General features: G+C 26.9%; 2 protein-coding genes across 2 annotated transcripts; both read left to right on the top strand.

Moving 5' to 3' along the window:
- Positions 1 to 2,209: 2,209 nt before the first annotated feature.
- Positions 2,210 to 8,993, top strand: LOC113548620 (zinc finger protein 184-like). The gene is given in 4 exon segments (XM_026949590.1): positions 2,210 to 2,687; positions 2,758 to 2,886; positions 6,200 to 7,633; positions 7,635 to 8,993. Coding segments are annotated over 4 exon segments (2,967 nt in total). The 5' UTR covers positions 2,210 to 2,522; the 3' UTR covers positions 8,874 to 8,993.
- A 2,899-nt stretch (positions 8,994 to 11,892) lies between these two features.
- On the top strand, positions 11,893 to 23,881 carry LOC113560536. The gene is given in 4 exon segments (XM_026966467.1): positions 11,893 to 12,382; positions 18,737 to 18,871; positions 21,368 to 23,455; positions 23,458 to 23,881. Coding segments are annotated over 4 exon segments (2,574 nt in total). The 5' UTR covers positions 11,893 to 12,223; the 3' UTR covers positions 23,650 to 23,881.
- The last annotated feature ends 917 nt before the right edge of the window (positions 23,882 to 24,798 follow it).

The raw sequence follows: 24,798 nt of genomic DNA on the forward strand, positions 1-24,798 counted from the left end.
ATACAGTGCAAGAGTCTGTTTAGGGAATATATACTTATGGATGGTTTTGACAATAATACGGCAACAATGGGTAACGGATTTTTAAATTTATTCCGAAGACGTGTAACTGACGTTACTTCAAATTTTAGTTTTAAGGACTCATTGTATATGCACGATTCAGTAATATTTACAGGAAGGTTTCTAATAATTATTGATAACTGTTTATTTTCTGGAAGTTGAAATGTATGATATTCAATTTTGGATTCATCGAAATAATTTGTGATGGCTCTATAGTCATCGATTGAGCCCAGGTTCAATTTTAAGGCAGATTTGTGTTAATGATGGAGAATTCGTCAATTGTTATTTTGTCTAGTGCCTTATGAAATTTTCATAGTCCGAAATATTATGAACGTAAATCGGTGGAATTTTGGGTCTAGACTGTGAATCATGGGTGTTGTTTTCAGGACTGCTGCCCATTATTGGGAGTGAATTAGCTTGATCTGAATCCTCTATCTCTAATGGCGAGAAGCGATTTTGTGTGGGAAAGAAAGATGAATTTGCCGATGATGAGTCGTGTGCCCTAACGGTTTTTCTTGGCGATCTAAATTCGTCGTCGGAATTAGAAGAAAGCGAGTTTGTGTCATCTTGATTTGAGAGGAATCTATTTTTTTTTTATGACGAGAGGCGGGACTTTTTGTATATTTTGAGTATTTGGTTGAGTTGTACTACCATTAATAGATAGGGATGCTTTTGGATTTGAATCCATTTCTGATAAGTGTATGATAAATATAAAACGGGCTTACGCCCGTGTGTAGCGATTGCTATCGATACGGTTACGTGTTAGCGAAATTTGTACTCAATTAAAGTGTTGTAGCTGTACATACCAGATATGCACAGTGCGGCGAAAACGTTAGATACTGCTATCGAAAGCTATAAAAACGGTTCACGGAATTAACGTGTGGACGGTTCGGTGTCCCAACGCATACTATTTTTATTATTAGATTTATAATATTTCAAAAATCTAGCTTTTTAAAAAAATTGTCCAATTGTAATGTTTGCGCTATAACTTTTTCTTCTTTCAATTTTTTTTTTGATATTGCGAACTACTAAATTTATAAATTATTTTTAAAAATGTTCTTAGTCATAGACCAAAAATATTATTTATAAAAACCAATGTAACATTTTTTTTTTCAGATAGGTACAGTTTAAATGTTTTGCCGATTGGTTCAAATGCTCCTTTTGCAGTCAGCCCTAACATAATCAATGATAATTTATCATATTCTATAGTATGTTTATTATTGTAAATACATCATTTATATTTTTTGTAATTTGTAAAATAAAAATTGTACATGATTTATATTATACTATAGACCATGATAAAATGTCAAAATACATGTATTTTGTCGTGCTATAGACTATAATAGTACTACACAGTACACACGATACAGTGTTTCATGTTGATAATGAAATAATGAAATTCAAAATAACTGACGATCGACAGTGCCACGGAATTACTCCATCTATAGACTATAGGCATACCAAATTACTATTTATAACGCTTATAAATTATTAATTATAATGCATTTATTCTATATAACTGGTTGGAATTTGGAACTTTGTGTTTATGATAAAGCCCGAAATCAGACTAAATCCTTATTGTAGAGAAATCACGTTTATCAAAATTATAACATAATATGTTCTGTGGCTCCACTGTAAGGGAGAATCAAAGACACCTACCCACCCGCGAACCAGTCCATATAGCTGCAAGCTACAGCTGCTATAGGCTCTATATAGTCGACCATTCCTAAATATGTTTACTGAATAATGGTATTAGTGGTATGTTTATATTGCAATCGCCGATCAGCCCGGTCTGACTTATTATATTTTAATTTTTAATAAATAATATTTTAATTTTTTACTGCAACAGGACAAAATATACTATACGTCCATACATCACGATTTTATTTTCGTAGTATTCGGCCATGTATAAATTTCTGTATAGTTTAATTTGGTATTGTGGTCATAATGAACGTTATCACGTTGCCGTCACTTACCGGACGCCAATGCCGTAGCGGCGCGGTATCTTAGCTGATTCGATCTTACTTCTTATTATTTCGGCATTGTTGTCATTTTATGTAGAAGTGTAAGTTGTGTAACACATGACACATGTAAGTTAGGTAACGTTGGAATGTCGCATTCGCCCCCAACACGTTAGTATCGCGTAAACTAATATTTTCGATTATTAAAGTTTAATACTATATTTATAATAGTTATACAGTATAGTGCAACGTCAACCGCCGAATTCCTGTTGTTCGCCGGGTTTGGTCTACTGATACATGTCGTTCACCGCTCGGACCAATTTGAATTCTGTCGAAAATCAATAAATAACGATGTCCGTCTGTCATTGGCCCACCGCTCGTAGCTAGCTGACAACATTGACTGCACTGTCTGCACTATCCGCAGCAGGTCGTTGCGTTTTACTGTCCGTCACAGTTTGCTCGTTTGGTTTTCGCGGGTGCAGGATTGCTGGAAGACCGTTCGCCATGAGCAATTCACAGATGCATTTACACAGCGAGAATTTCGATCTTTGCAGGATTTGCCTGCTGGAACCAGAGACTAATAGACACATCAAGTTCATTCACATTTTTGGGTCCAACAATGGAGGTTTAAAACTGAATCAGCAGATGATAGAATTATTAGGAATCAAAGTACATAGATATATAAGAAAAAAGAATCATCAAAATCAAATAATTAAATTGATTTTGTTATTATATTTAGGTCGAGAAGGATGATATTAAACCAAAAATAATATGTGAGAACTGTCACAAATCATTAATGAGTTGGATTGAAATGAAGAAAAAAGCAGCCGAATCTCAAATTGTTATCAATTACATTGCTACAAAAAAAGTAAGTGTTGGGAATGTTTTTTAACACATATTTTTTATTTTAAAAATAGGTATCTACTTACCTAACAAGTTTTGTATTTATTTTTATAATGCTTCAACATAATTGGTATGTTTTTTTAAATTGATTTTAGTATATGCCTATGTTAGTAAGCATTGTCTAATTCAAATTTTAGAAACTTATATCTTTGATAAATATTTATTAACTGAGGTATTTACTTAAATCTATAAATTAGGCTAATTAAAAATTTAATAACTATGTACCTACTAATTTAAGAAGTCTCACTAGCTTATATTGTTTCTATCTTTCAAGTGCGTAACAGAATATTTATATTTTATAATTAGTTTCCTTAGTCCTTAGTTTAATTAAAATATTAAAAACACCAACAAATTATTAAGAATATGTTCTTATCTTTAAGGTTAATTTGGCAAGTACACTAATATTAAAACTAAAATTCCTGAACATAAATTTGCTGTTATGCAACTATGATAATGTATCTGTAATAACGTAAAAAGTAGATATATAATAAGGATGTAAGATTGATTCTTATTTCAAATGTGTGATTTAATAATTTATTAATATCATCTTCTTACGTTATTACATATATATTATATATCCGAATATATGTATGTTGTATGAATATATATACTATAATGATGTAATGAAGTGACACAGGTAGAATTAGATCATTAGACGTATTTAACTAAATAAAAAACAACACAAAGTCATTTATGTATAATAAGTATGGATTTAATTGTCGCACTACAAAAACGGGCTCGCAAGATGTTTGTGAAAACACGGGTGCACATGCATTGCCGAGGGAGACGATTTGGTCAAGCCAGCCAGAGACGTAGGCAGCGCCATCAAAGGCCTCCGCATTTTCAAAGATCTGGCTTTGTCCTTGGTTGTAGAGACCCTCATTGGGCCATCCCTTGTCTCTGTCAGCATACGAGAAAATTCATACACTCTTGTCACAGACACGTATGGTGTTTCTGTGTGACCTCGTAATATAAATTGTCCCCTTGATCACTGATAAAAGATTTTATTGAGGTTTACCATTATCCACGTGCGGCAACTCGACCGTTACTAATTTATTATTTAACTCTTTCTGAAAATCTTTCTTACATTTATATAATATGAGCGTATATCATTACATATCCCCTTATAATTTTCTAAATAATATATTTATTACTATATTAAATTTGAAAATAAAATTTTTTTTTCAATAATACATTGAAATTTTAGCATTTAAAAAATGTTCAGTTAAGTGTTGATTTTTTTAACTGAAATATGAATAAATTATTCAATCATTAATATAGTAAACTTTTGTTCTAGATATTAATTTAAATCAAACCACAATATTATTAATTAAGTTAAGAATTATTAACCTGATTTTTATAGTTCATTGATAGAGCTAAGAAGTTATTACACTAAAAACCTTTGAAAATTGATTGTATTGTACTAAAAAAATATCCAAAATTGCTCTTCAATTTTTTTTTTTTTCTAAGCGGTTTTAAGAAATATTTCTATAGTAGTTATTATGCTTTATTTATTTTTATCTGAAAGTAATATTAGGTATTATGTTAGGAACAATTAAAAATAAAAATACTAATAGTTTCTGTCTGGTCTTTCAGGAATCTGCAAGCAATTTTATCAAAAATTAAAAACTTTTTATTTAAACAATTTTTTTTATTGCATAGAAATGATTTCATTGCTGGCTTCCTGTTTCCAAACTCAAAAGATTTCTGATTAATAAACAATATGTTCTTATACACAGAAAAATTGCGCTCCATATCAACTGAGGTTATTGGTACAGATTTACATATTTTGATACTTATCCATATATTATTTTTGGAAAATAATATTCTCGATATTGTCTTTTCACATTTCCAGTTAGTGGCAGTGGCCAAATTATGTAAATTTAATATTACATTGAAAAGTATCTAAAACTGTACTATAAATGAGAAAAATCAACAAAAATACAATTAAATTGAAAAATTGCTGAAAGTTGTACTAAAAATTTTTAGATTTAAATATATGTTTGCACAAAACAAATTTAAAACCTATTTAGCAATAAATCCAAACAATGGAAAAAAAAGTTGATTATGCAACAACATCCAAGCCCTATTCATTAATGATCTATCCACTGTAAATAAACTATTAATTAAAACTATTTTACTAAAATTAAAAAAAAAATGTGTGCATAACAATCTAGATTCTTTTATAAACCTGGTATTCTTAAATCAAATGAATAATAAGACTTATTAGTTATTTTGATAATATATAAAAGTAATTAATTCATATAATTATTATTTATTTTAAATTTTATTGGAGTATAGAACTCAATGTAGATTATACTCTATTCAAAATAAGATTGTATACTTGTGCAGGGATCAGTTTGGTCGGTGACGATCGAGCCATGCTCGTCTATCATCCCCACTTTATTACATCTTATATGAGTTATATGGTTAAGAAGTTTATTTGAGTTTATATAGGAATAATATTGAATGTACAATATAAGTCTAATAATTATTAACAAAAATTAAAATAAACTGTATTATTTATTTAGAATTTTAAACTATTACTAGTTTACCTCCTATTATATAGTATATTTTTTATATTGCTTCAGTAATATATTTAGAATAATAAGTAATTCATAATTTTTCTTTCACAGTTTTGTCAATTAAGTAAGTGATTATTAGTTGTTACAATATTCATATATTAAAAATAATAGGAAGCAAGTTAATTTGTACTATAAACAAAATTACTATTATTTTCCATCAATATTCATAAGAAATTGCAGAATAGCCTACAAAACAGTAGTATTTATAATTTGAGTGATAAAGTGATAGGCTAAATCTAGAGACTGATAGAAAATTTTGCACGCCATAATTACTATAGATTTTGTTTATAATCTGATATTTAATATTTTGACTTTTGATCCTATAGAATTTGTTCTCAAACAGCTGTTTATTAGATATTATTATTTACCTTTACCTGATACATATATAACATCATTGTCATATATTTTATAGTGTATTTTTGAATTTTGATCAATCAATCTAAATTTTATATTATTAAATGGAATCTTTCATTAAATATTTATTTTACTTTTAAAATTAGTACTATGATTATTAACAATAATGTTAGTATTAGTTTTTGCTAATTAATAAGCTATTCAGGATTTGTCAAAGAAGTGTAGTAATTTATTTATTCTAATGAATTAGTGTATAAAATACCCTTAATATAAGTAAACACCCACAATTAAACCTATAATCAAGTATATTATTTTAAATTATTATATTTCTGTTTTTAGTTTGGTGTTGCTATCCCTGGAACATCTAATGCATCTTATTCGTCTCCAAATTCAAGGAATAAAGAACAACCCTCCAATGAATCATCTTCATTAACACAAGCTCGATCAATATCAAAAAAATCAAATAAAAATATTATAAATTTAAATGGTTGTACTAGTAGTAATATTAACAGTAATAATAAACAAGGTAATTCAAGTCGATCATTTATTACAAATCATTCAAAACTTGCATCTGCTGATAGCGAATCGGATGACGATACATCTTGTTTAGAAGTAAAAACCCCAGTTGAAATAATTGAATTATCATCAGACAGTGAAGAATCTGTTATAAATGATTTTAAAAATGAACACATAAATGATGTCGAAAATGAGAAATTGCACTACTGTTCCATCTGTCAAAAGAAGAATATTTTGAACCATGATTGTTCACAATACAATAAATCTTTCTTTACTTGCTTGGTGCCAAATTGTAACATTATATCAAGATCAAAAAAAGATTTTACACCACATTATCGCCGACATATTGGTTTGTCTTCTACAGCAGTCATGTGTCGTCGTTGTTATCAAGAAATAAAAAAATCTGATCGTGATGTCAATGGTTATTGTCATATACGCTGTCGTACTGTAAATTTATTTAAGTGTTATGCGTGTAATGTGATATTTAACAGTATGGAAGAATTTGCCTATCATAAATTAAAAACACATAATGGCCGATTAATGAACTCGTATGGTAATTATTTATGTTTTTATTGTGAAATATCATCTCCAGATCTAACAAACATTATTGAACATACTAAGCATTGTCTTGAAAATCAGTCAAAAAATGGAATTGAGTATGATATAAAACTAAAAGCTCCTACAGAAAATGTAACTGCATTATTACCTGTTAAGAAAAGTAATATGAAAAATATACTGGAACGTAAAAAAGGAAATGAGACTAAAATTCCACGTTCATCAACACATATACTTTTTACATGTTTAAAACCTTCTTGTAATCTTATCTTTCAAAACTTTAATGTTTTTAAATTTCATCATCGGCAGCATTTTGGACTTGGGAATAAATTGATGTGTTGGCAATGTTGTGTGCCATTTTCTGGTTTAAATGGTCTTAGAGCTCATCAAGTTAAAGGTAACTGTCGTACTCCTGGAATGTTCAAATGTTATGAATGTTCTGAACAATTTGATGATCTTCAAAGTTTAAGTATTCATAAATATACCTTACATAATGGCGATTTAATAGCAAGTAAAAAACATAAGACTGTTTCATGTACATATTGTCATGTGGAAATTCATATTCATAATTTGAAATCTCATTTGATTACATGTCAATACAATGAAGATATTAAAAATGTAAAAATTAAACCTAAATCTACCTACACTAAAAAGTGTAAAAGCTCTTATCAATGTATAATTTGTAATAAAATGTGTCTTACATGCAGCAGCATTAACAAGTCATGTAAAGATTCACAATCCATCTCCACCAAAAAAAACTATAAAAAAAAGAATGAGTAATACATCTTTAAGAACGGGAAATTATTTTGAAGAATCTAATTCTAGTTATAATCGAGAAGCTGATATAGAAATAAATCAAAGTAGTTCTTCTCAACATGATACAAATGAATCTATTAATAATGACATGGCCAACACTGGTGAGAATACTGAGATGGATGTTGAGATGAATACTGATAATTTAAGTAATGAAGCAGTTGAATCTGTTAATTATGGCATATTCCCAATTGTGAATAAATTTATTAAATGTATTAATTGTCCTAGAAAATTTAAATCAAATTCAGGATTGGCAAGACATAGGCAATCTTGTTTTACTTCAAATTCTTTAAAAAATATACCTCACAATTATTATTGTACCAAATGTAAAAAATATTTTACGCGCTTAACTTTTGTTCAACATTGGAGAATACATCATGGAAAAAGACTCCAATATCATAAATTTAAACGATATTCTTGTAGAAAATGTTCCTTAAAATTTGTGTACAAAATAGCATTAGCAATGCATAATGAACATGTGCATGGAGAAGAAAACACAATAGCTATTACATCTAATATAACTCCTACTAACTGTGTAGTAATGTTACCAGTTATATCTGAAACCACATCATTGGCCAAAAGTATTTCTGAAACAACTACTGAAAATAATGAAGAAAACAATGGACCAATTAAACAAGAAGCAAATACAAATACATTATCAGATCAATGGGAAATGACTAATAATGATATTAAAGAAAATATAATTGAACATAATACTATTGAAGGAAATAATGAAGTCAATGACTTGAAAAGTAATGAAGAACAGGATATAAGTAATAATAATGATGACAGAGAAGATGAAACTAATGTTTATACTGCACAAAATATAAATCATATTATAGAAAAATTGAATGATAGTGAAGCAATAGAAAATCTCCTTTTTGATGAAGATACTTTGGCAGTTAATAATATATCTTCAATGGATGTTTCAGAATCTGACCACAGTTATTTTGATAAAACAATCACTAAAATAGATAATAATGAAACAAGTTTGTCTTCTATAAAAGAAAAGCAACAAAATTGTTTAAATACTGAATTGGTAGCAATAAATGAGACCCAAAATGTTAATCATGCAAATGAAAACAAAACCAATAACTCAATACAAGAATTTCCTACTTCGAGTAATTAAAACCTATGGAAAAAAATATTGACTTAAAAGAATTTAATTTATTTCACAGGTTTTTAACTAATAATACCAAACTTAAATAAAATGTAAAGAAAAATATCTTATTATAACTATAAAATTAAAAGTGAAAATGTTACTATTGTTTAATTTTTTATTTGGATAAACCAATATTTTTTCTAATGATAAAGTTTGTTTTAAACTAATTTTGTGTCATAAAATTATTGAAGTTTCTAAAATATTGAACAACTAAAAAAAAACTGTTCACTTAATATACAATTTATTTTTTTTTTTTATTATATTTAATTTAGTGAATAAGTAAAGTAGATTAATAAAGTAGACTATGTACTGATTTTTATTTAAATGTTGTATCCTAAAAAGTCTTATTATACATTTTTATTTTAATATGTATTCTTTATATAATATACAAAAATATCTATGTAAGATATGACATTACTTTTTTAATAAAATTAAATTGTTTTGTTAAAATAATTCATTTATTTTAAATGTATGTTACTCAACTATTATTATGAATGTTTAGCAACATTAAATTTAAGTATAGATTATTAAATAAAATAAATAGCCAAGTTTTTATTGTGGCAATTAATGCTTTTTATAAATTTGTGTTAGTGTTATTTATATATAAATATATACTGACCCAATGTGTTGAATAAATTTGTATCAGTTGTATCATTATATAATTTAATAACATAATATGTAATACTAATAAGTAATAATGTATAGTTAAAAATATTTTATTAAATACAAAATTTTAGTTATTATTTTAAATTTTGATATTTTTTTAGGTATGTTGAAAATACACTTATTATTGGTGTAATATTAATTAACATGTAATATTAACATTTTAAACATTTAAAATGTGGTGGTGCAAAGGTATGTTTTTGCACCACCAGAAAATCATTGAAATATATAATATATAAACAAGTACAAAATTGTAATTTCCGAGTATGTATTAGACATTATCAATTTAATTGTTATTCTATCTATATTCTAAAATAGTAAAATCAAAAATATGGTAATAATTCAGTACCTGACAAATTAGAATCAAAAATAGAATAGATAAGACAAAGTGACATTCAAAAAGGTTTTCCATTAATAACAGAGACATTAAAAATATTCCGAAAATGCCTACTAATACAGCAGGTTGCGAAAAATCTTTTTCTTGTATAAAGTGGTTAAAAACTTACCTTAGAACGACTATAGGACAAGAAAGGCTTAGTTATTTAGCTACTTGGCAGCTCGAAAAAAAGAATAATATTAATTTGGACCAAGTAATTGATGAATTCGAAAGAGGACGTCGTCTCAACTTAAAATAAATAAAAAAACATTTTTGACTGTTTTTTTTTATAAATATTATTATAATAAAAGTTTTTCTGCTAAAATAATTCAAAATGTATTTATTATTTAAAGAAATATATTATGGTTTATAGGGAAGGATTTTACTTAGGAAGTTGGATTATTGGTGTGTTGGAAATAATTATAAGTTGAGAATATGCCACTACACCACCAGAAATTGGACCCAATTTACGCCACTGATGTGTAGTATAAAAAAGGGGGCAAATGGGTATCGCTCTGCTGTATAGTAGAGATGGAGAGTAAGTCACTGGTTACTACAATGGATGTGTTAAATTAGAATGCAATGACGGGTATCATTGTATACGAAAAACGATTCTGAACAGAGATGATTTGTCAGTCTATGATAATCACGATATATTACTGGTATATACCGTGATGATAGTTAATAGGATATATTATATTATTCCTTATATTTAATTTGTATAATATATCGTTATTTTACTTGATTTCGTAAAAAATTTAATTAAAAAAAGGTCAAATTATTTTGAAAATTTAATCATAAATAAATGACGCTAATATAAACATTTGATGAAAGTTTCAAGTATTTACAATGATTCATTTTTGAGTTACAGCAAAATCAAAATTTCGATTTTGTCGAAAACTGATTATACGTAAAAATTCCCGTTTTTCCGTCAATTTTTTAGAGTTTTTCCTAACAATTTTGAAAACTACTGGAAATTGTTTACTTTTGACCAATTACATGAAATTCCTTTTCAAAGAGGGGCTGAAGTCAAAAATCAAAGCATTATTTCTACTCCAAAACATAATGGCAGATACAAAAATAAAAATAAAACACATCATTGTAAAATCAATACATTCCTCACTTCGCTCAGAATCTAAAATTCTAAAATAATGTTTTGTGAATTTATATTATTATGTATTATTTGTATTACACTTCTTGATAAACATATAAAAATCATAAATTCATCATACTGATTTTAATATAATATATTTTTTTAAATCGATATTTCTTTCAATCATAATTTTATATTTTACTTGTAATCAATAATCAGTGCTTGAATTGAGGTAAAGACAAGTGGTTTTTGATTTATTTACTAAGGAACTATGATCATTATCAATGCATTTAAAAGCTCCCACAGCTGTTAATTTACAATACTTTTTTCATTTAAAATTAATAAAAACTTTTTATCATACTAAATCCATTGTCTGTTACCTACCCACCAATTTTGGTTTTGAAACAATTGTCTTTATGTTTTATAAAGACAATTGTTTCAACTTGTGGCATGCCACTAGCTGTATAAAGTATTTACTTGAGAAAAAGTATTTTCGTTTTCTATTTTCAATTTAATCACAAAGTAAAAAAAAAAATATAAGTAATTTAAAGTTACACCAAATAATATAGTATGAAATTCATTATAAAATTAATGTTAAAGCTCAAATGATGCTCTTGCATTCCTGCGGTTTTAGGTTTAATCGAATCGCATTACTATTAACAAGTCACAAATCGTTAAGATTCAAATTTCAAATTACCGCTAAATTCCTGGAACAAGGTATATTGTGTTAAAAATTTGATAGGTTTTCCATCGTCTTTGGAACGCATCATACCGCGCGTCAGTAGTTCATGTACCCGCCGGCCGCCATTCTTACCGTGGATGAAAATATGCGTAAACAAGCCAGACGCCACCAACAACCGTGTATTCCCTCTCACTCATGATCATTAAAATATAGCAGCTGCTGTATGCATACCCCACCAATTTCGGATGCCGTTGTTTGAGCCTTAAGCGTTCACCCAGCCATTTGGTTATTGGTTTCCAGTCATTCCTTGCTAAATCTTGCCGGTATTCTCACACAACTGTTTCTTCTGCTCAGCATCTTTGTTTTTTCTGTTCTGGCTTGTGTTCCGTTCCAAGTCGACTATAATTCAACGTTCAACAGTTGTGTAACGTAGTGCTGCGACGGATACTTGGAATCGACACCGTCGGTTCCCACATCCATTTTTCAACTAGTCGACAGCAACGATGGCTTCCAGTTCCAATGCTCAAATCAATAGAATTTTCATCAGCCCGCTCAGAATGTGCCGCGTTTGCCTAAGCGAAAGACGCCAAGTGTTTATTGATGTGTTTGGGCCCAACGAACCTTTTCTTGCTCAGTTCGTCAGAGAATATTATAAAGTGGAGGTGAGTGGATCACGTTTATCACGTTTATTTCGTATTTTTTTCTAGTAATCCTATCGTGCTGTTCCTTTTGTTATAAACCATTTGGCGTTAAGTGGAATCTAACCATTTTTTGTACAATCTTGGTTGGCATGTAACATCAGGTGCATCTACGACGTTTATCATTTGGTTGATGTGCACTGCACACCAGGTACTTACCTACTATAGTATTGCACCCTATTCATATTGCCATAATACTGGTAACAAAGCTGGGCAAGTTCAGTAACTTTTAAATAGGTAGTTTGAGTTGTTTTCTACAAAATTTTAATTCCTTTAATTGCTCACCAACATTTACTCATCGGAAGGATAATGACTTGTTTACATTATGTATTTTTATTGTTATTACTATTTCTAATTAACAGACTGGTTTTGTCTTGACAATTCTGATGACCATGACGATAATAATATTTTCTTGCCGTGCTTGTATTTACAATTGCAGTATTATTTGATTTTAATATGTTTAAAATAAAATAACAAAAATCAATGCAAAAAATATAATTCATAATACCTACAACATTTCTAATAAATTTAATTTTTACACAATAACTAAATTAGATTACAATTATTCTACATACTATTTTTTTAACTAGTTTAGTTGGGAGTTATATTAACTTTTTAATTAGTTACTGCCCAGCTTTAAGTGTTAATGTATGGTTGTTGAGTCTTTTGAAATAATTAAATATCTTAAGGCATTGTTTCCTTGCAGTGTCGGATAACAAAACTATAGGGTCTAGACATTGGCCACGGAACTACCTTTACACAATATAGTTAGTTGTATTCTGCTAAAATTGTGTGCTACTTAAACATGAATAGTATTAATAAAAATTTACGGATTATAGGACATCGGTTAGTACAAAAAAATTGGTTAGCACTACTGAAATCTTATAACCCGCAACATACTTGATATTATCTAATGACAAATGTGTAAATTAAACATTATTATTATTGCAATATTGTTCTAGTAGTGTATGAATTGTGTTTACTTTATTTAGCTAATATAAATTAAATGATAAACATTGGCAGCAATATTAATTTTAAATAGTTGCTCATAAATTAAGTTTCATTTTATAATTAATTTAAGTTTTCATCTATGAAAAGGAATCAAAACTTATATTTTTTTAAATGATATACTATCTATAAATTAGTAGTACAATCAGCCTGAGTACTAAACAAATAATATTAAAACAATAGCATGTACCTATATTTATTGAAAAAATCATCCAATGACAGCACATAGGCTGTTGCTTATATTATTCATAAATGGCATGTCCCGTGTATCTCATTATCTTTATGGCAAATTAATGTATAATATTAATAAAAATGTACAGGCAATTTAGTAGGGTAGTATTAAGTTGTTTCATTGATTTTCTAATTTTATCAAAATAATTTAACATATTGTATAACATGGGTCACCAAATGGCGGCCCGCCAACACATTTTATCCAGCTCGCAGACAAAGAATAAATAACACATATTACGACATTTTATATGTGTTATGATTGTAATTTATTATTTTTGTTAAATATTATTGGTTTTTAAATAATGGAAATATGTACTTATGTTTTTGATGAAAAATTTTTAGATTCCTTATGTGGCACTTCAAAAATATTAATTGGTGACCTCTGTTGTATAATGTAAAATTAATTTATGTAATATCAATAAGCTATAGGTTAAATAAATTAATGTATAAAATGTTGAGCCTACCACTCGCACTCTTAGAAGTGTTGTTATCTCTAAATTGTTCTATGTGTTATTGGGCACGGAAGCTGAAGTAAGCATCTTTTCATAGAATGTAATAAAATAACAAAATAAATCCAAATTCGTTCACGAGTTTTTTTACAGGGGATGAAGAAAAGCATTTACAATTTTGTTATTGAGCAGTAAGCTCTATATAATATAGTGAGCCAGAATCTGATATTTAAAATTAAATTATTTTTTACCTACTAATCTACTTTTAAAAACAATTCTTGTTTCAATTGAGATTGATTAAAGCCTCCTGTCTTGAAAATATAACTATTATTTTTACTAAATCAAAAACTTAATTTACTTTAATTACATCCATTTACAAATAAATTTTAACATTTAAATACATCAATTTGTCAGATATACAATATATATTTATTAGCAACTATAATATGTTGTGCGTGAATGACAGGATACATTTTTTTATTTGAGTTGAGTGTTTTATATATACAGGGTGATTCTTTTATCATGAATCCCTCATTATTTCAATAAGAATTTATGTTTTTGAAAACATTTTTTTTTAAGTTTTTTACTTTTTTGAATGACAACATAGTTTTAATTTCATATTCCAAAGCAAAATAATTTTTTGAATATTTTGATACATAAAAATTGAATTTAGAGCGAGTAGTTTATGAATTTTACGTATTTAAGTTTAGACCTGCGGAGTAGTGGACAAACATTTTGCAGGATAACCTCGTACCACTCCTCTCTGCGCATCAAAACTTTAAATAGTTATAACTCGTAAAATACTCGCTCTAAATTAGATTTTTATGTATCAATATACTCAGAAAAATATTCTGGTTTGAAATATGAAATTAAAACTATGTTTTCATTCAAAAAAATATAAAACTTAAAAAAAAATTTTCAAAAATAAGTAGATTTTTTAACAATTTAAAACAATGTATAAAAATATTTTCAATAACATGAATACTTTTTGAAATAATGAGTAGATCATGATAAAAGAATCATTCTGTATATATAGTTATAGAATTTTTGCCATTTTTTTATTGTGAACGTGTAGATCAGTATAATATTGACAATCAATTGAAACATAGTAAGGAACGTTAGTAATGAGAGAGCGAGTATTTTTGATTGGACAATTCAGATCTCTTTAGTATTTGATATTTTGATTGTACCCCATAAATAAATCTCGTATTGGTTTGAAGAAACAATACATGGATATTTTTTTATTTTAGGATATCAGCACAATATTTGTTTTTTTCTCAGACCTACGTGCAACATAGATAAAGTGCTTTCCCTTAAAATCATTTTTTTAAGAGTTTTGAAGAATTTTAGAGTAAAATCGCCTATTACAAACATTATAGAGGATAATATTTTTGAGAGTATGTCATATCAGTTTTATATTTTACTGTTATTTGATTTTGTATTCGACTTTCAAAATAAATAAAAAAATGTAGTAAATTTAAATGATTTTTAAATTGTTTTGAGACAATATTTAGATAAATCGATTCGTCATACCCTCTAAAATATTATTTTCTATCTTTTTTATAATGGGTGATATTACTCTATAAGATTACTCAAAAACTAAAAAAAAATTATGCGATTTGTCTATGTGGTGTATGGATTTAATAACAATAAAAGGACTTACTCAAATAAATATAATAATAACATATATTATAATAATTTTTATTTATAATTATTAGGTAGTATAAGCTAAAGTATTTTCCATTAACTTTTTTTCTCCTCTTGTTCCTAGTTCCTTGACATAATTTTTTTTTGTTTCTTGTATCTTTGGTAGTCTTATGATTTACTAACCAACTACTAACATAATTTTTTGATTCCTATTCATCTAATGGTGGATTATTTGTATTTATAAACATAAAACAACTAAGTACATGTTTAATAGTTAAGAGGACGCCATACCCGCATGTGTAGTCTTTATCTTACTAACGTACATCATAACAAAATTTATAGAATACATTTTGTGATGTTAATTTTAATATTAGAGTAAATTTACCTATTATTAAATTTAAAGGTAAGAATATTATCTAGACAATATATATATCTATATTAATTATAGTTGAAAAGTATAGCAAGTTAAAAAGAGACATCATATACTTGCAAATGTGCTCTTCTATATTAGGTTTTCTTGTTGGTGATTTGGTGATTACCAATTGGCTAACAAAATATTTTTTCTGATATCTACTAAATAATAAATAATATTTTAGAATTTAAAATTAAAACTATTAATTAACAGTCTTTTATAGATGTGTTTTTTTTTCATATTAATATAACTTGGATAATTTGATTAAAAAGAAGGTTATTTTGAATTCTAAGTTTTCATTTTGTTTGTAACTGTTTTGCATAAGTAAGAACCGAGAAAACTACAGTTGTAATTTATAACTAAGAAATCACACATTTTCACCATATATTAAAAAGAATTTTGGCTATGAAATATTGTTTTTATTTTTCAATATGGAAATTACACAAAAATAATGAATTTTTAAACAATTAGAAATTTTTTCATATACCTAAGTGATCTCAAAAAAAAAAAAACATTTTATAGATAATGTTCTCAACTATATTGTATATCAGGGATGGGCAACTAAAATTTATTAGAGGGTCAATTTTTAGAAAATTAAAATTTAGTGAGCCAAAGTATAGAGAGCAAAAAAAAAGGTCAATTAAAATATATATTTTAATTTAACATAGAGTATACTCTGGTTAGATTATGTAATCAGCTCTTAAAAAAATTACTTATATCTCTTATTTTTAATTGATTTTTTTAATACGAATAACTCAAAGGCGAAACACTTAATTCTTCAGGTATTAAATACTATATATTTTATTAAAAATTCTAAAAGAAATCATGTAATAGACTAATTTCATTTTTGTTCTAAAATTTAGTTGACATAAACTTGTAAAAAATCAGATCTTTTAATTAGTAAATCCAATATCCTGTCTTATATAAGAGTAACCTTAGGCAGTAAAACCCATATTTGCCAGTTTCAGTCTGATTATACTTTGATTAAATCAAATTTTATTATCAGCAGCTTTCATTTTTCGATATTGTTGGAATATTAAAATGATTTTAAGAAATTGGCACTCAAGAGTCAAGGCTAAACGAATGTGTGTTTGGTGGCGATTGCGCCTACCATGAGATGATATTACACAAGATAAGCATTCAAACAAAAACAGCTGTTGGCTAGATATTTGAAAAAAAAATATCTTTGTTTACTGTTTCACTTACCGCTTTTTTATCACAAGCCTATTCAATTATATTCATTAAAGATTAAATTTTATTATATCATTTATATTTGAAATGTGTGAGTTTTTGGTGTGTGATAGTTATCTAAAATATCAAGGTTTGATTAGATGACAGTTTTAGGAGGCGAAGTCTGGTAACTGCACATTTGTTTGGCCCTTAACGCCGTCTCCAACATATATCCGTAAAATGCGGTATATCAGTACGATTTCTATTATTATCATGCTATTTTATCGTAATGCGTTGCATGCATCAGGTGCAGATAAATACAAGCTGTTTTGGTTTTTGCTGTATCAGACTTCTTCACATTGAACACGGCATAAGTATACTCTTATAATACGAGAAAGTATAGAAATCTACATGTTCTAACTGTTGGATAGCCCCAAAAGTCAATCTCTTAGAGCTGGTGACAAATTCTGAAAGAACAAATAGGTAGAATTCTAAGCAAAACTTTTTTTCAAAATAAGTATAATTAATGAGAACCATTTAAAAATTTCAAATTTCAATCATTTGAAATTCATATCAAAAAATATAAGATATTCATCTAATTAGCTACTGGAAACATAAAGTAATGCAAAATCACTTTAAATTCATTAGATTTTCAAAAAAAACAATATTTTTTTTTCAAGAGAACTTATACAGTTAGGGTGATAAATATAAAATGTATATTTTGTACCAAAAGAAGATAATAAAATAAAAAAATAATGACAATAATGTATAAAGAAATTTGAGCCAAGTGTAAATGATTATATTATTATTAAATTATATAGTTTATATTATTAGCTTATTTAACTTCAAAAATCTGAGTATTTTTTCAATGTTGTCCTAATCAAAGCCAAGTGCTTCATAAAGATTGTCAGCTATTTTGATGTTTGACAGATTTTGTTAATTGTTTGTACCAGAATAAACTAATAACAACACAATTTTTTTTAAATTTAATAATAATATTGAATAATTTGTATCGTATCATCTACATAATTTTATATAAATGAAATTGAATTTTTTTTACAATTATTTAAAAAAATAAATATGACATAATATAATAAAGAAAACTAATAAGTTTTCCATTATGATAAATTAATTATAAGTTAATTAAGTTTTTTTTGGAGTGGGTTTTTATATGCCATTTCCTCACATTTTTATTTTTATTTTTTATTAGACCTAAAATCATAGTTACAGTTAAGCCAAGAAGTAAACATATTGGAAATGTGTTGACAAGAGAAAATAATAATTAAAAATAAAAATTATATTAAAGTTATCATTTAATTGAATACAATTATACCAAAACAAAACATAAGTAAAATATTATTTGACAAAAAACTTAATTTTTAATGAAATTATATTTTTTAGGTTAAACGTGATGATATACACAGAGGCAAATCTACTAAGTTATGTCAACGTTGCATGGAAAATATTGATGTATGGCGAGGACACGTCGATCAAGCTAACGCATGTCAAACGGTAGTGAATTATTTAGCTGAAAAAGTATGTTGATGATAATTAGAGGTTGATAGGCATGTTTTAGGTTTATATAGACATTTCAGTTATCTATATATACCTAAGGTTATTCTCCTAACAAGACTCAATTTAAAGTGATGAATGTATACTATATATGCAATTGAGTTAATTTTTACTTTGTAGGCAGTGGTATAACTTGGTGGCCCTAGGAAGCCTATAGGAGATAGAAGCAGTTCCTTTAAAACACAAAAATTAAAATATCAAATAGTTATGCTAGAAAGCATGAAACTAGAAACTAAAAAAATAGTAATAATAATAATAGCTAAATTGTTTAACTATTTAAAAATGGATTTAAAACAATAACATAGAATATTTAATAATGAATTTTTTACAGATCCTAGGCTCAGTTAAAGATGAATAATTTTTCAGTTTTTTTTTTTTTTAAATTAAAAGTACTTATAAAAAAACTTGGACATTTCTTTGGAGTTGTGTCACTGTTAATAGGTGCTGTGTGTATATCTTGGAAGTAACCAGAATAACTTATTTAAGATGATGTCAGCATAATATTTTTTTATCTCTAACCAACACGCAACATAGTAAATTTTAAGTTCACAATAATAACTATAAACATATCAATTTTTTAATTTAGAGTGAAATAACCTCTTATAAAATTTAAAGTTAAGAACATTATCTAGGACATCTCTTAAGCGTTTTATTATGTTTTAATTTAAAATTAAGTTATGAGTATTTAAAAATTGTAAATTTATACATCTTTTAAAATTCATAACTTGTACTAAGGTACTTTAGTGTAAAACTAGTATAGTATATAGGGATGTCAAATCACAGTATAAGTTAGTACTGCTACAAAGCATTAATCAGTTTTAGTTTCTTTTCTTTTTTTACAAAGCTTATGTGGGTTGTGAGTCCAAAAAAGTTGAAGACCCCTGGAAAAGAGTATAGAAAGATTAACATACAGCTATTATACATCACATATAAAGTATCGTCACTGTTCATTCAAAACATTTCAAATCTAAAACAAATCTTTATATATTTTAACTAAGCTAAATATTTTATACATGGTAGACTTGTATCCTATTTTTAATATATAGCAGCGGTTCTTAACCTTTTGTAGAACACGGACCCCCGATGAAAGGTTTTTAGAAATCGCAGATCCCTACCAATTTTTTGTTGAATACCCTTTTTTTTACATAGCATCTGATATTATAATAATTATTTTTATTAAACTTAATTTTTCATATAACTGATATATAAATTATTTTATTTTTAATATTCTTAAAGCTGTCGTGGACCCCAACATGAGTATCACAGACCCCCAAGGGGCTGCTGTCCACAGGTTAAGAACCGCTGATATATAGTATTCATCCCCCAAAACGGCTGTTTTTTGGATTTGATGTTTTGAGTCAACAGAGTTAATATAATACTGTGTGTCCGCCAAAACAGGATACTTTTATCACTCATTACTTAGTAAATATTTTTCAGTTTTGTTTGCAGGATATTTAACTAGACTAATGGATCATAAATTCCTATAACTTAAATTTTTATAATGGCAACACCCATTTTGAATTAATCAATTTTTTTCAAGCAATTTTGATCCATCAACTGGTATTATACACTCAAATTGGTGAAATTAGAGCAAATTATATATTTTTTTTTAAATGTATTCAATTTTTCTGTTCTAAATACCATATTATTATAAATTACATAATTTATTATCCCGAAAATAAAATTCTAAATTTATTATTTTAATTGTAAATGTGTAATGAATCATAATCCTATGGAGCTAGAACAAAAAATACATACAAAAAAAAAAAATCAAATTTGATACATTTATTTTAAAAATCTACCTAGCTGTAATTTCACCAATTTCGGGTTTATAATACAAGTTTATGGATCAAAATTCCAAAATGATATTTAAAATACGTGTTGACATTAAAAAAAAAAAATAGAGTTGTTTTGCGCATGCACAAAATACACAAGTTTAAATTTGTGATCCATTAGTCTAGTTTAATATTCTGCAAACAGAATTGAAAAATATTTATAGGGTAATGAGTGATAAAGTGTACCATGTTTCCGCAGTCACACGGTATACAATTTTGATATAATGACAGATATAATAAAACTGGATAGACAATTAGTTTTAATGTTGAATGGTAAAATGACTGTTGTAATCAAAGACGTTTTCGATGTTATATTTTAAAGTTAGAAATGGCAGACTTTTCTTGTTTTTTTTCTTACTTTCAACATTTTTATCCGTTTTACAGTTTTATCATTGATAACGACTGAAGAGCTATAAACTAGTTAATAGGTCTATTATAAAATCCAATTTATTTATTAATTTTTAGTTATTGTCATTTCATATTTCAATGTACAAAAATTTTAAACACAGATTTCTTTAATTAGAGCTCTTTCCGTTTTACCACTTTCAACATTTAAACCAATTTGGCTATTGTATCTGTGGTTAATACTTATTTATATTTATTGTTATGGTTTTATTTTCTATAGAAATACGAGTATATGTCATCTGTTTCTTCTTCCCAAGTTGTAAATAAAAAACGATGCCTAATTATTTCAAAAAAGAAGCAAAAAGCATCAAAATCCAAGAAAAGAAAAAGGTCAATGCATGTGCGCGAAATTCAATCCACATCTACATCCAATGATATGATTCAATCTATTGATGAATCTAATCAACAATCTACATCAGCATCCATTATACAAATTCCATCAAGAGGTATAGAATCTGTTCAATATCCATCAGATTTTCCATCCACATCAAATTCAACAGAAATTATTCCATTTGTACCAAGTTCAAACAAAATTATTCCCTTCACATCAACATCAACAGAAATGATTCCCTTCACATCAACATCAACAGAAATGATTCCCTTCACATCAACAGAAATTATTCCCTTCACATCAACATTAACAGAAATTATTCCCTTTACATCAACATCGACAGAAATTATTCCCTTTACATCAACATCAACAGAAATTATTCCCTTTACATCAACATCCACAGAAATTATTCAACCAACACCTTCATCAACGGGAATTGAACCAATATGGTACACAAAGGTAAATGCAATTACAAGTAATTCGTTTCCTCCAGAAAGATTTGTCAGAACTGCATCTTTTAAAGTAGAATGTGTTTGTATATTTTGCACTTACGAGTATACTGATGTATCAAGAAATATATATTCAAATATAATGTTTTGTAATAAACATTCCAAACCCTTTGCCTGTTTAATTGATGATTGCAACACTGTGTTTCCCAATAAAGAGGTTTTTATTGCACATTACCGTACTCATTTCAATCTCAACAGTACATCTTATTTTTGTCGTAAATGCATGGCTGTCTTAAATGGTCCGAGAAGATCAATTATAAAAAACCATGTTCACCAAAATTTATCAGATTTATTAAAGTGCTGTTCGCTTAACTTTGCAACAATGAATAAATTTGTTCTTCATAAACTTATAAATCATAATATAATTTTGGTCACAAGCAAAGATCAATCACATATCTTAAAAAAATCAGATTCGTTTGTTATGCTTCCAAATAAATGCAAAATTGAACCGATTGACGTAAAAGATGATGTTATTTTAACTAGCAAAGTAGCAAAAACTGAGGTAAATGAAGAAGATGCAGGAAGTTATAAGTGTACACATTATAATTGTTCCCAATATTTTAGTACGGCGAAAGAATATGTTGAACATAGTAGGAAAAAACATAACAATATAATTACATTAAAAGATTCAGGAATAAAATTATGCCCTCTGTGTAATAACAACTATTTATTCAATAAATTTGTCGAGCATATTGAAAATTGCACAAATACTATGAAAATTGGTGATAAGAAATTAAATTATTTTGGATGTGCTTATTGCAAATGTATTTTTACAAAGTTGTCTGCAAGTAACTTCCGCAATCATTTTATGTTCTGCAAATCATTTAATGTGATTACTATTGATGACAAAGCTTATAAGAAATGTATTAATTGTACTTATCAAACATGTGATGATAATTTAGCTGTAATACATGCAACCTCTAATTGTATATACTTTCAATTAAAAATGAGATATGCAATGGGACCTGACGAAAAAATTAAAGTTTTACAACGAATGGAATTTGATGAAGAAAGTTCAAAAGAACAGGTGATTAAAAATTGTACAGACAATGAAGCACTTCCCGGTACTTCAAAAATAATGTGTAATACAAGTAGACAATGCATGCTCAAAACTTATAACTTTCTTTGTAACAATTGCCATAACTTTTTCTATGATAAATATACTTTTTTACATCATATGACTTTGCTAGGTTTTACTTGCCGATCTGATTCATTAATCTACTGTCCAAGATGTCTAACTGACTTTAAAAGTGAAATAGAGTATACTGAACATTTACCTAAAATGCCTAAAGCATCACCTTTGTTTACAGTAAAACCAGAAATCATTGATTCGAATTATAATTCTGAAAATATTATTATAGAAAATGTTGTAGAAGAACATACTAATCAAAATGATAACTATGAAGAATCATCATCGTCATCAGAGATGATGATGATGATAATGATGTCAAAGTGTTTGAAATGAATCATAATAGATATTTTCAAGCACCAGGAGTTTTAGGTGTTGATACAAGAAGTAGTGCGCAATGTCCAGAACAAGAAGTTTCTAACTATGATTATTCTGAACAAGAAATAGAGTATACCAACGACGATTACATGCAATGTGTAGTTGAAGAAAAACCAGATTTGAATCAAATGATGATAGATAATAATATACAATAAAATGTGAATATCACATAAATTCAATAATGTTATAACTAAAAATATAGTTGTACATCAAATTTTACTTTAATATTATATTAGATTCCAATATTGTTATTTATATTAATTATTTAATATCTGTAGTTCTATTAAACAAGTAATCCTAATAGCTATTAACCTAAAAATTACCTATTCCATATTATTTTTTTCTATAAAGAAGTAAGGATTATATTTGTAGACTTGTAATTATGACTAATTGTACTATTATAATGTAAGTAATGATAAAGAGTATTCATTATTTAAAATTTACTCTAGAATACTTTTTACATATTTTATTTATAATTTATATATACTTAGTTTTATTTTACTGTTTTTAATGTTAAAAACTTAACATTAATTTAAAATATATAATTTCATGCTTCAAATAGCATGCAATAATAAAAATTACATATTTAGTTACTATATTATTAGTACATTATCTTAGACTGATTTGTTTTTTTTTTTTTTCATTTAATTTTAAAATGATCTAAATATTTATATTTTGTTGTATATTATTATAAATGTACAGCATTTAAATGTAATATTTTTTCATTATTATTATTTTTTTGAATTGTGCATACCGGATATTAATTAAGTGATAACTGAAAAATATTTGAATACAAACTAGTTTTGATTAATTTGACATTTTTTTGATTTAATATTTTTTGTATACATATAATATGTATGTATCTTATTATTTATTTTTTAAGTTAGACAACTATGACTATTTTTAATTTAAGTTAGACAATTATGACTATTTTTAATTTAAGTTAGACATTATTTAATCTGATTTGACTATCTTTTAATACTATATTTTGTCTCTACTTTGTACCCAGCTTTTACGTATTTGAATAAATATTTTTTTCTCAATTAACCAGACGTATCCCTTTATACATTTTTTAACCTATTTTGGTGTTTTTGCATAAAAAATTACTCCCAAGATCTGTGTTTATATAATAATTACCTGTCAATAATCAATCTAATTTAGTATAAAACAATCATACTTAATTCAGTTGAAGATTGACCCGCTCGGCTGACCAAAAGTCATTGAGTCTGCATATACTCACTAATTTACTGACTACTACAATTTATGATTCGATATAGACGGGTACATTACAATCATCGATAATC

Source organism: Rhopalosiphum maidis, chromosome 1, assembly GCF_003676215.2.
Source record: "Rhopalosiphum maidis isolate BTI-1 chromosome 1, ASM367621v3, whole genome shotgun sequence".
Lineage (NCBI taxonomy): Eukaryota > Metazoa > Arthropoda > Insecta > Hemiptera > Aphididae > Rhopalosiphum > Rhopalosiphum maidis.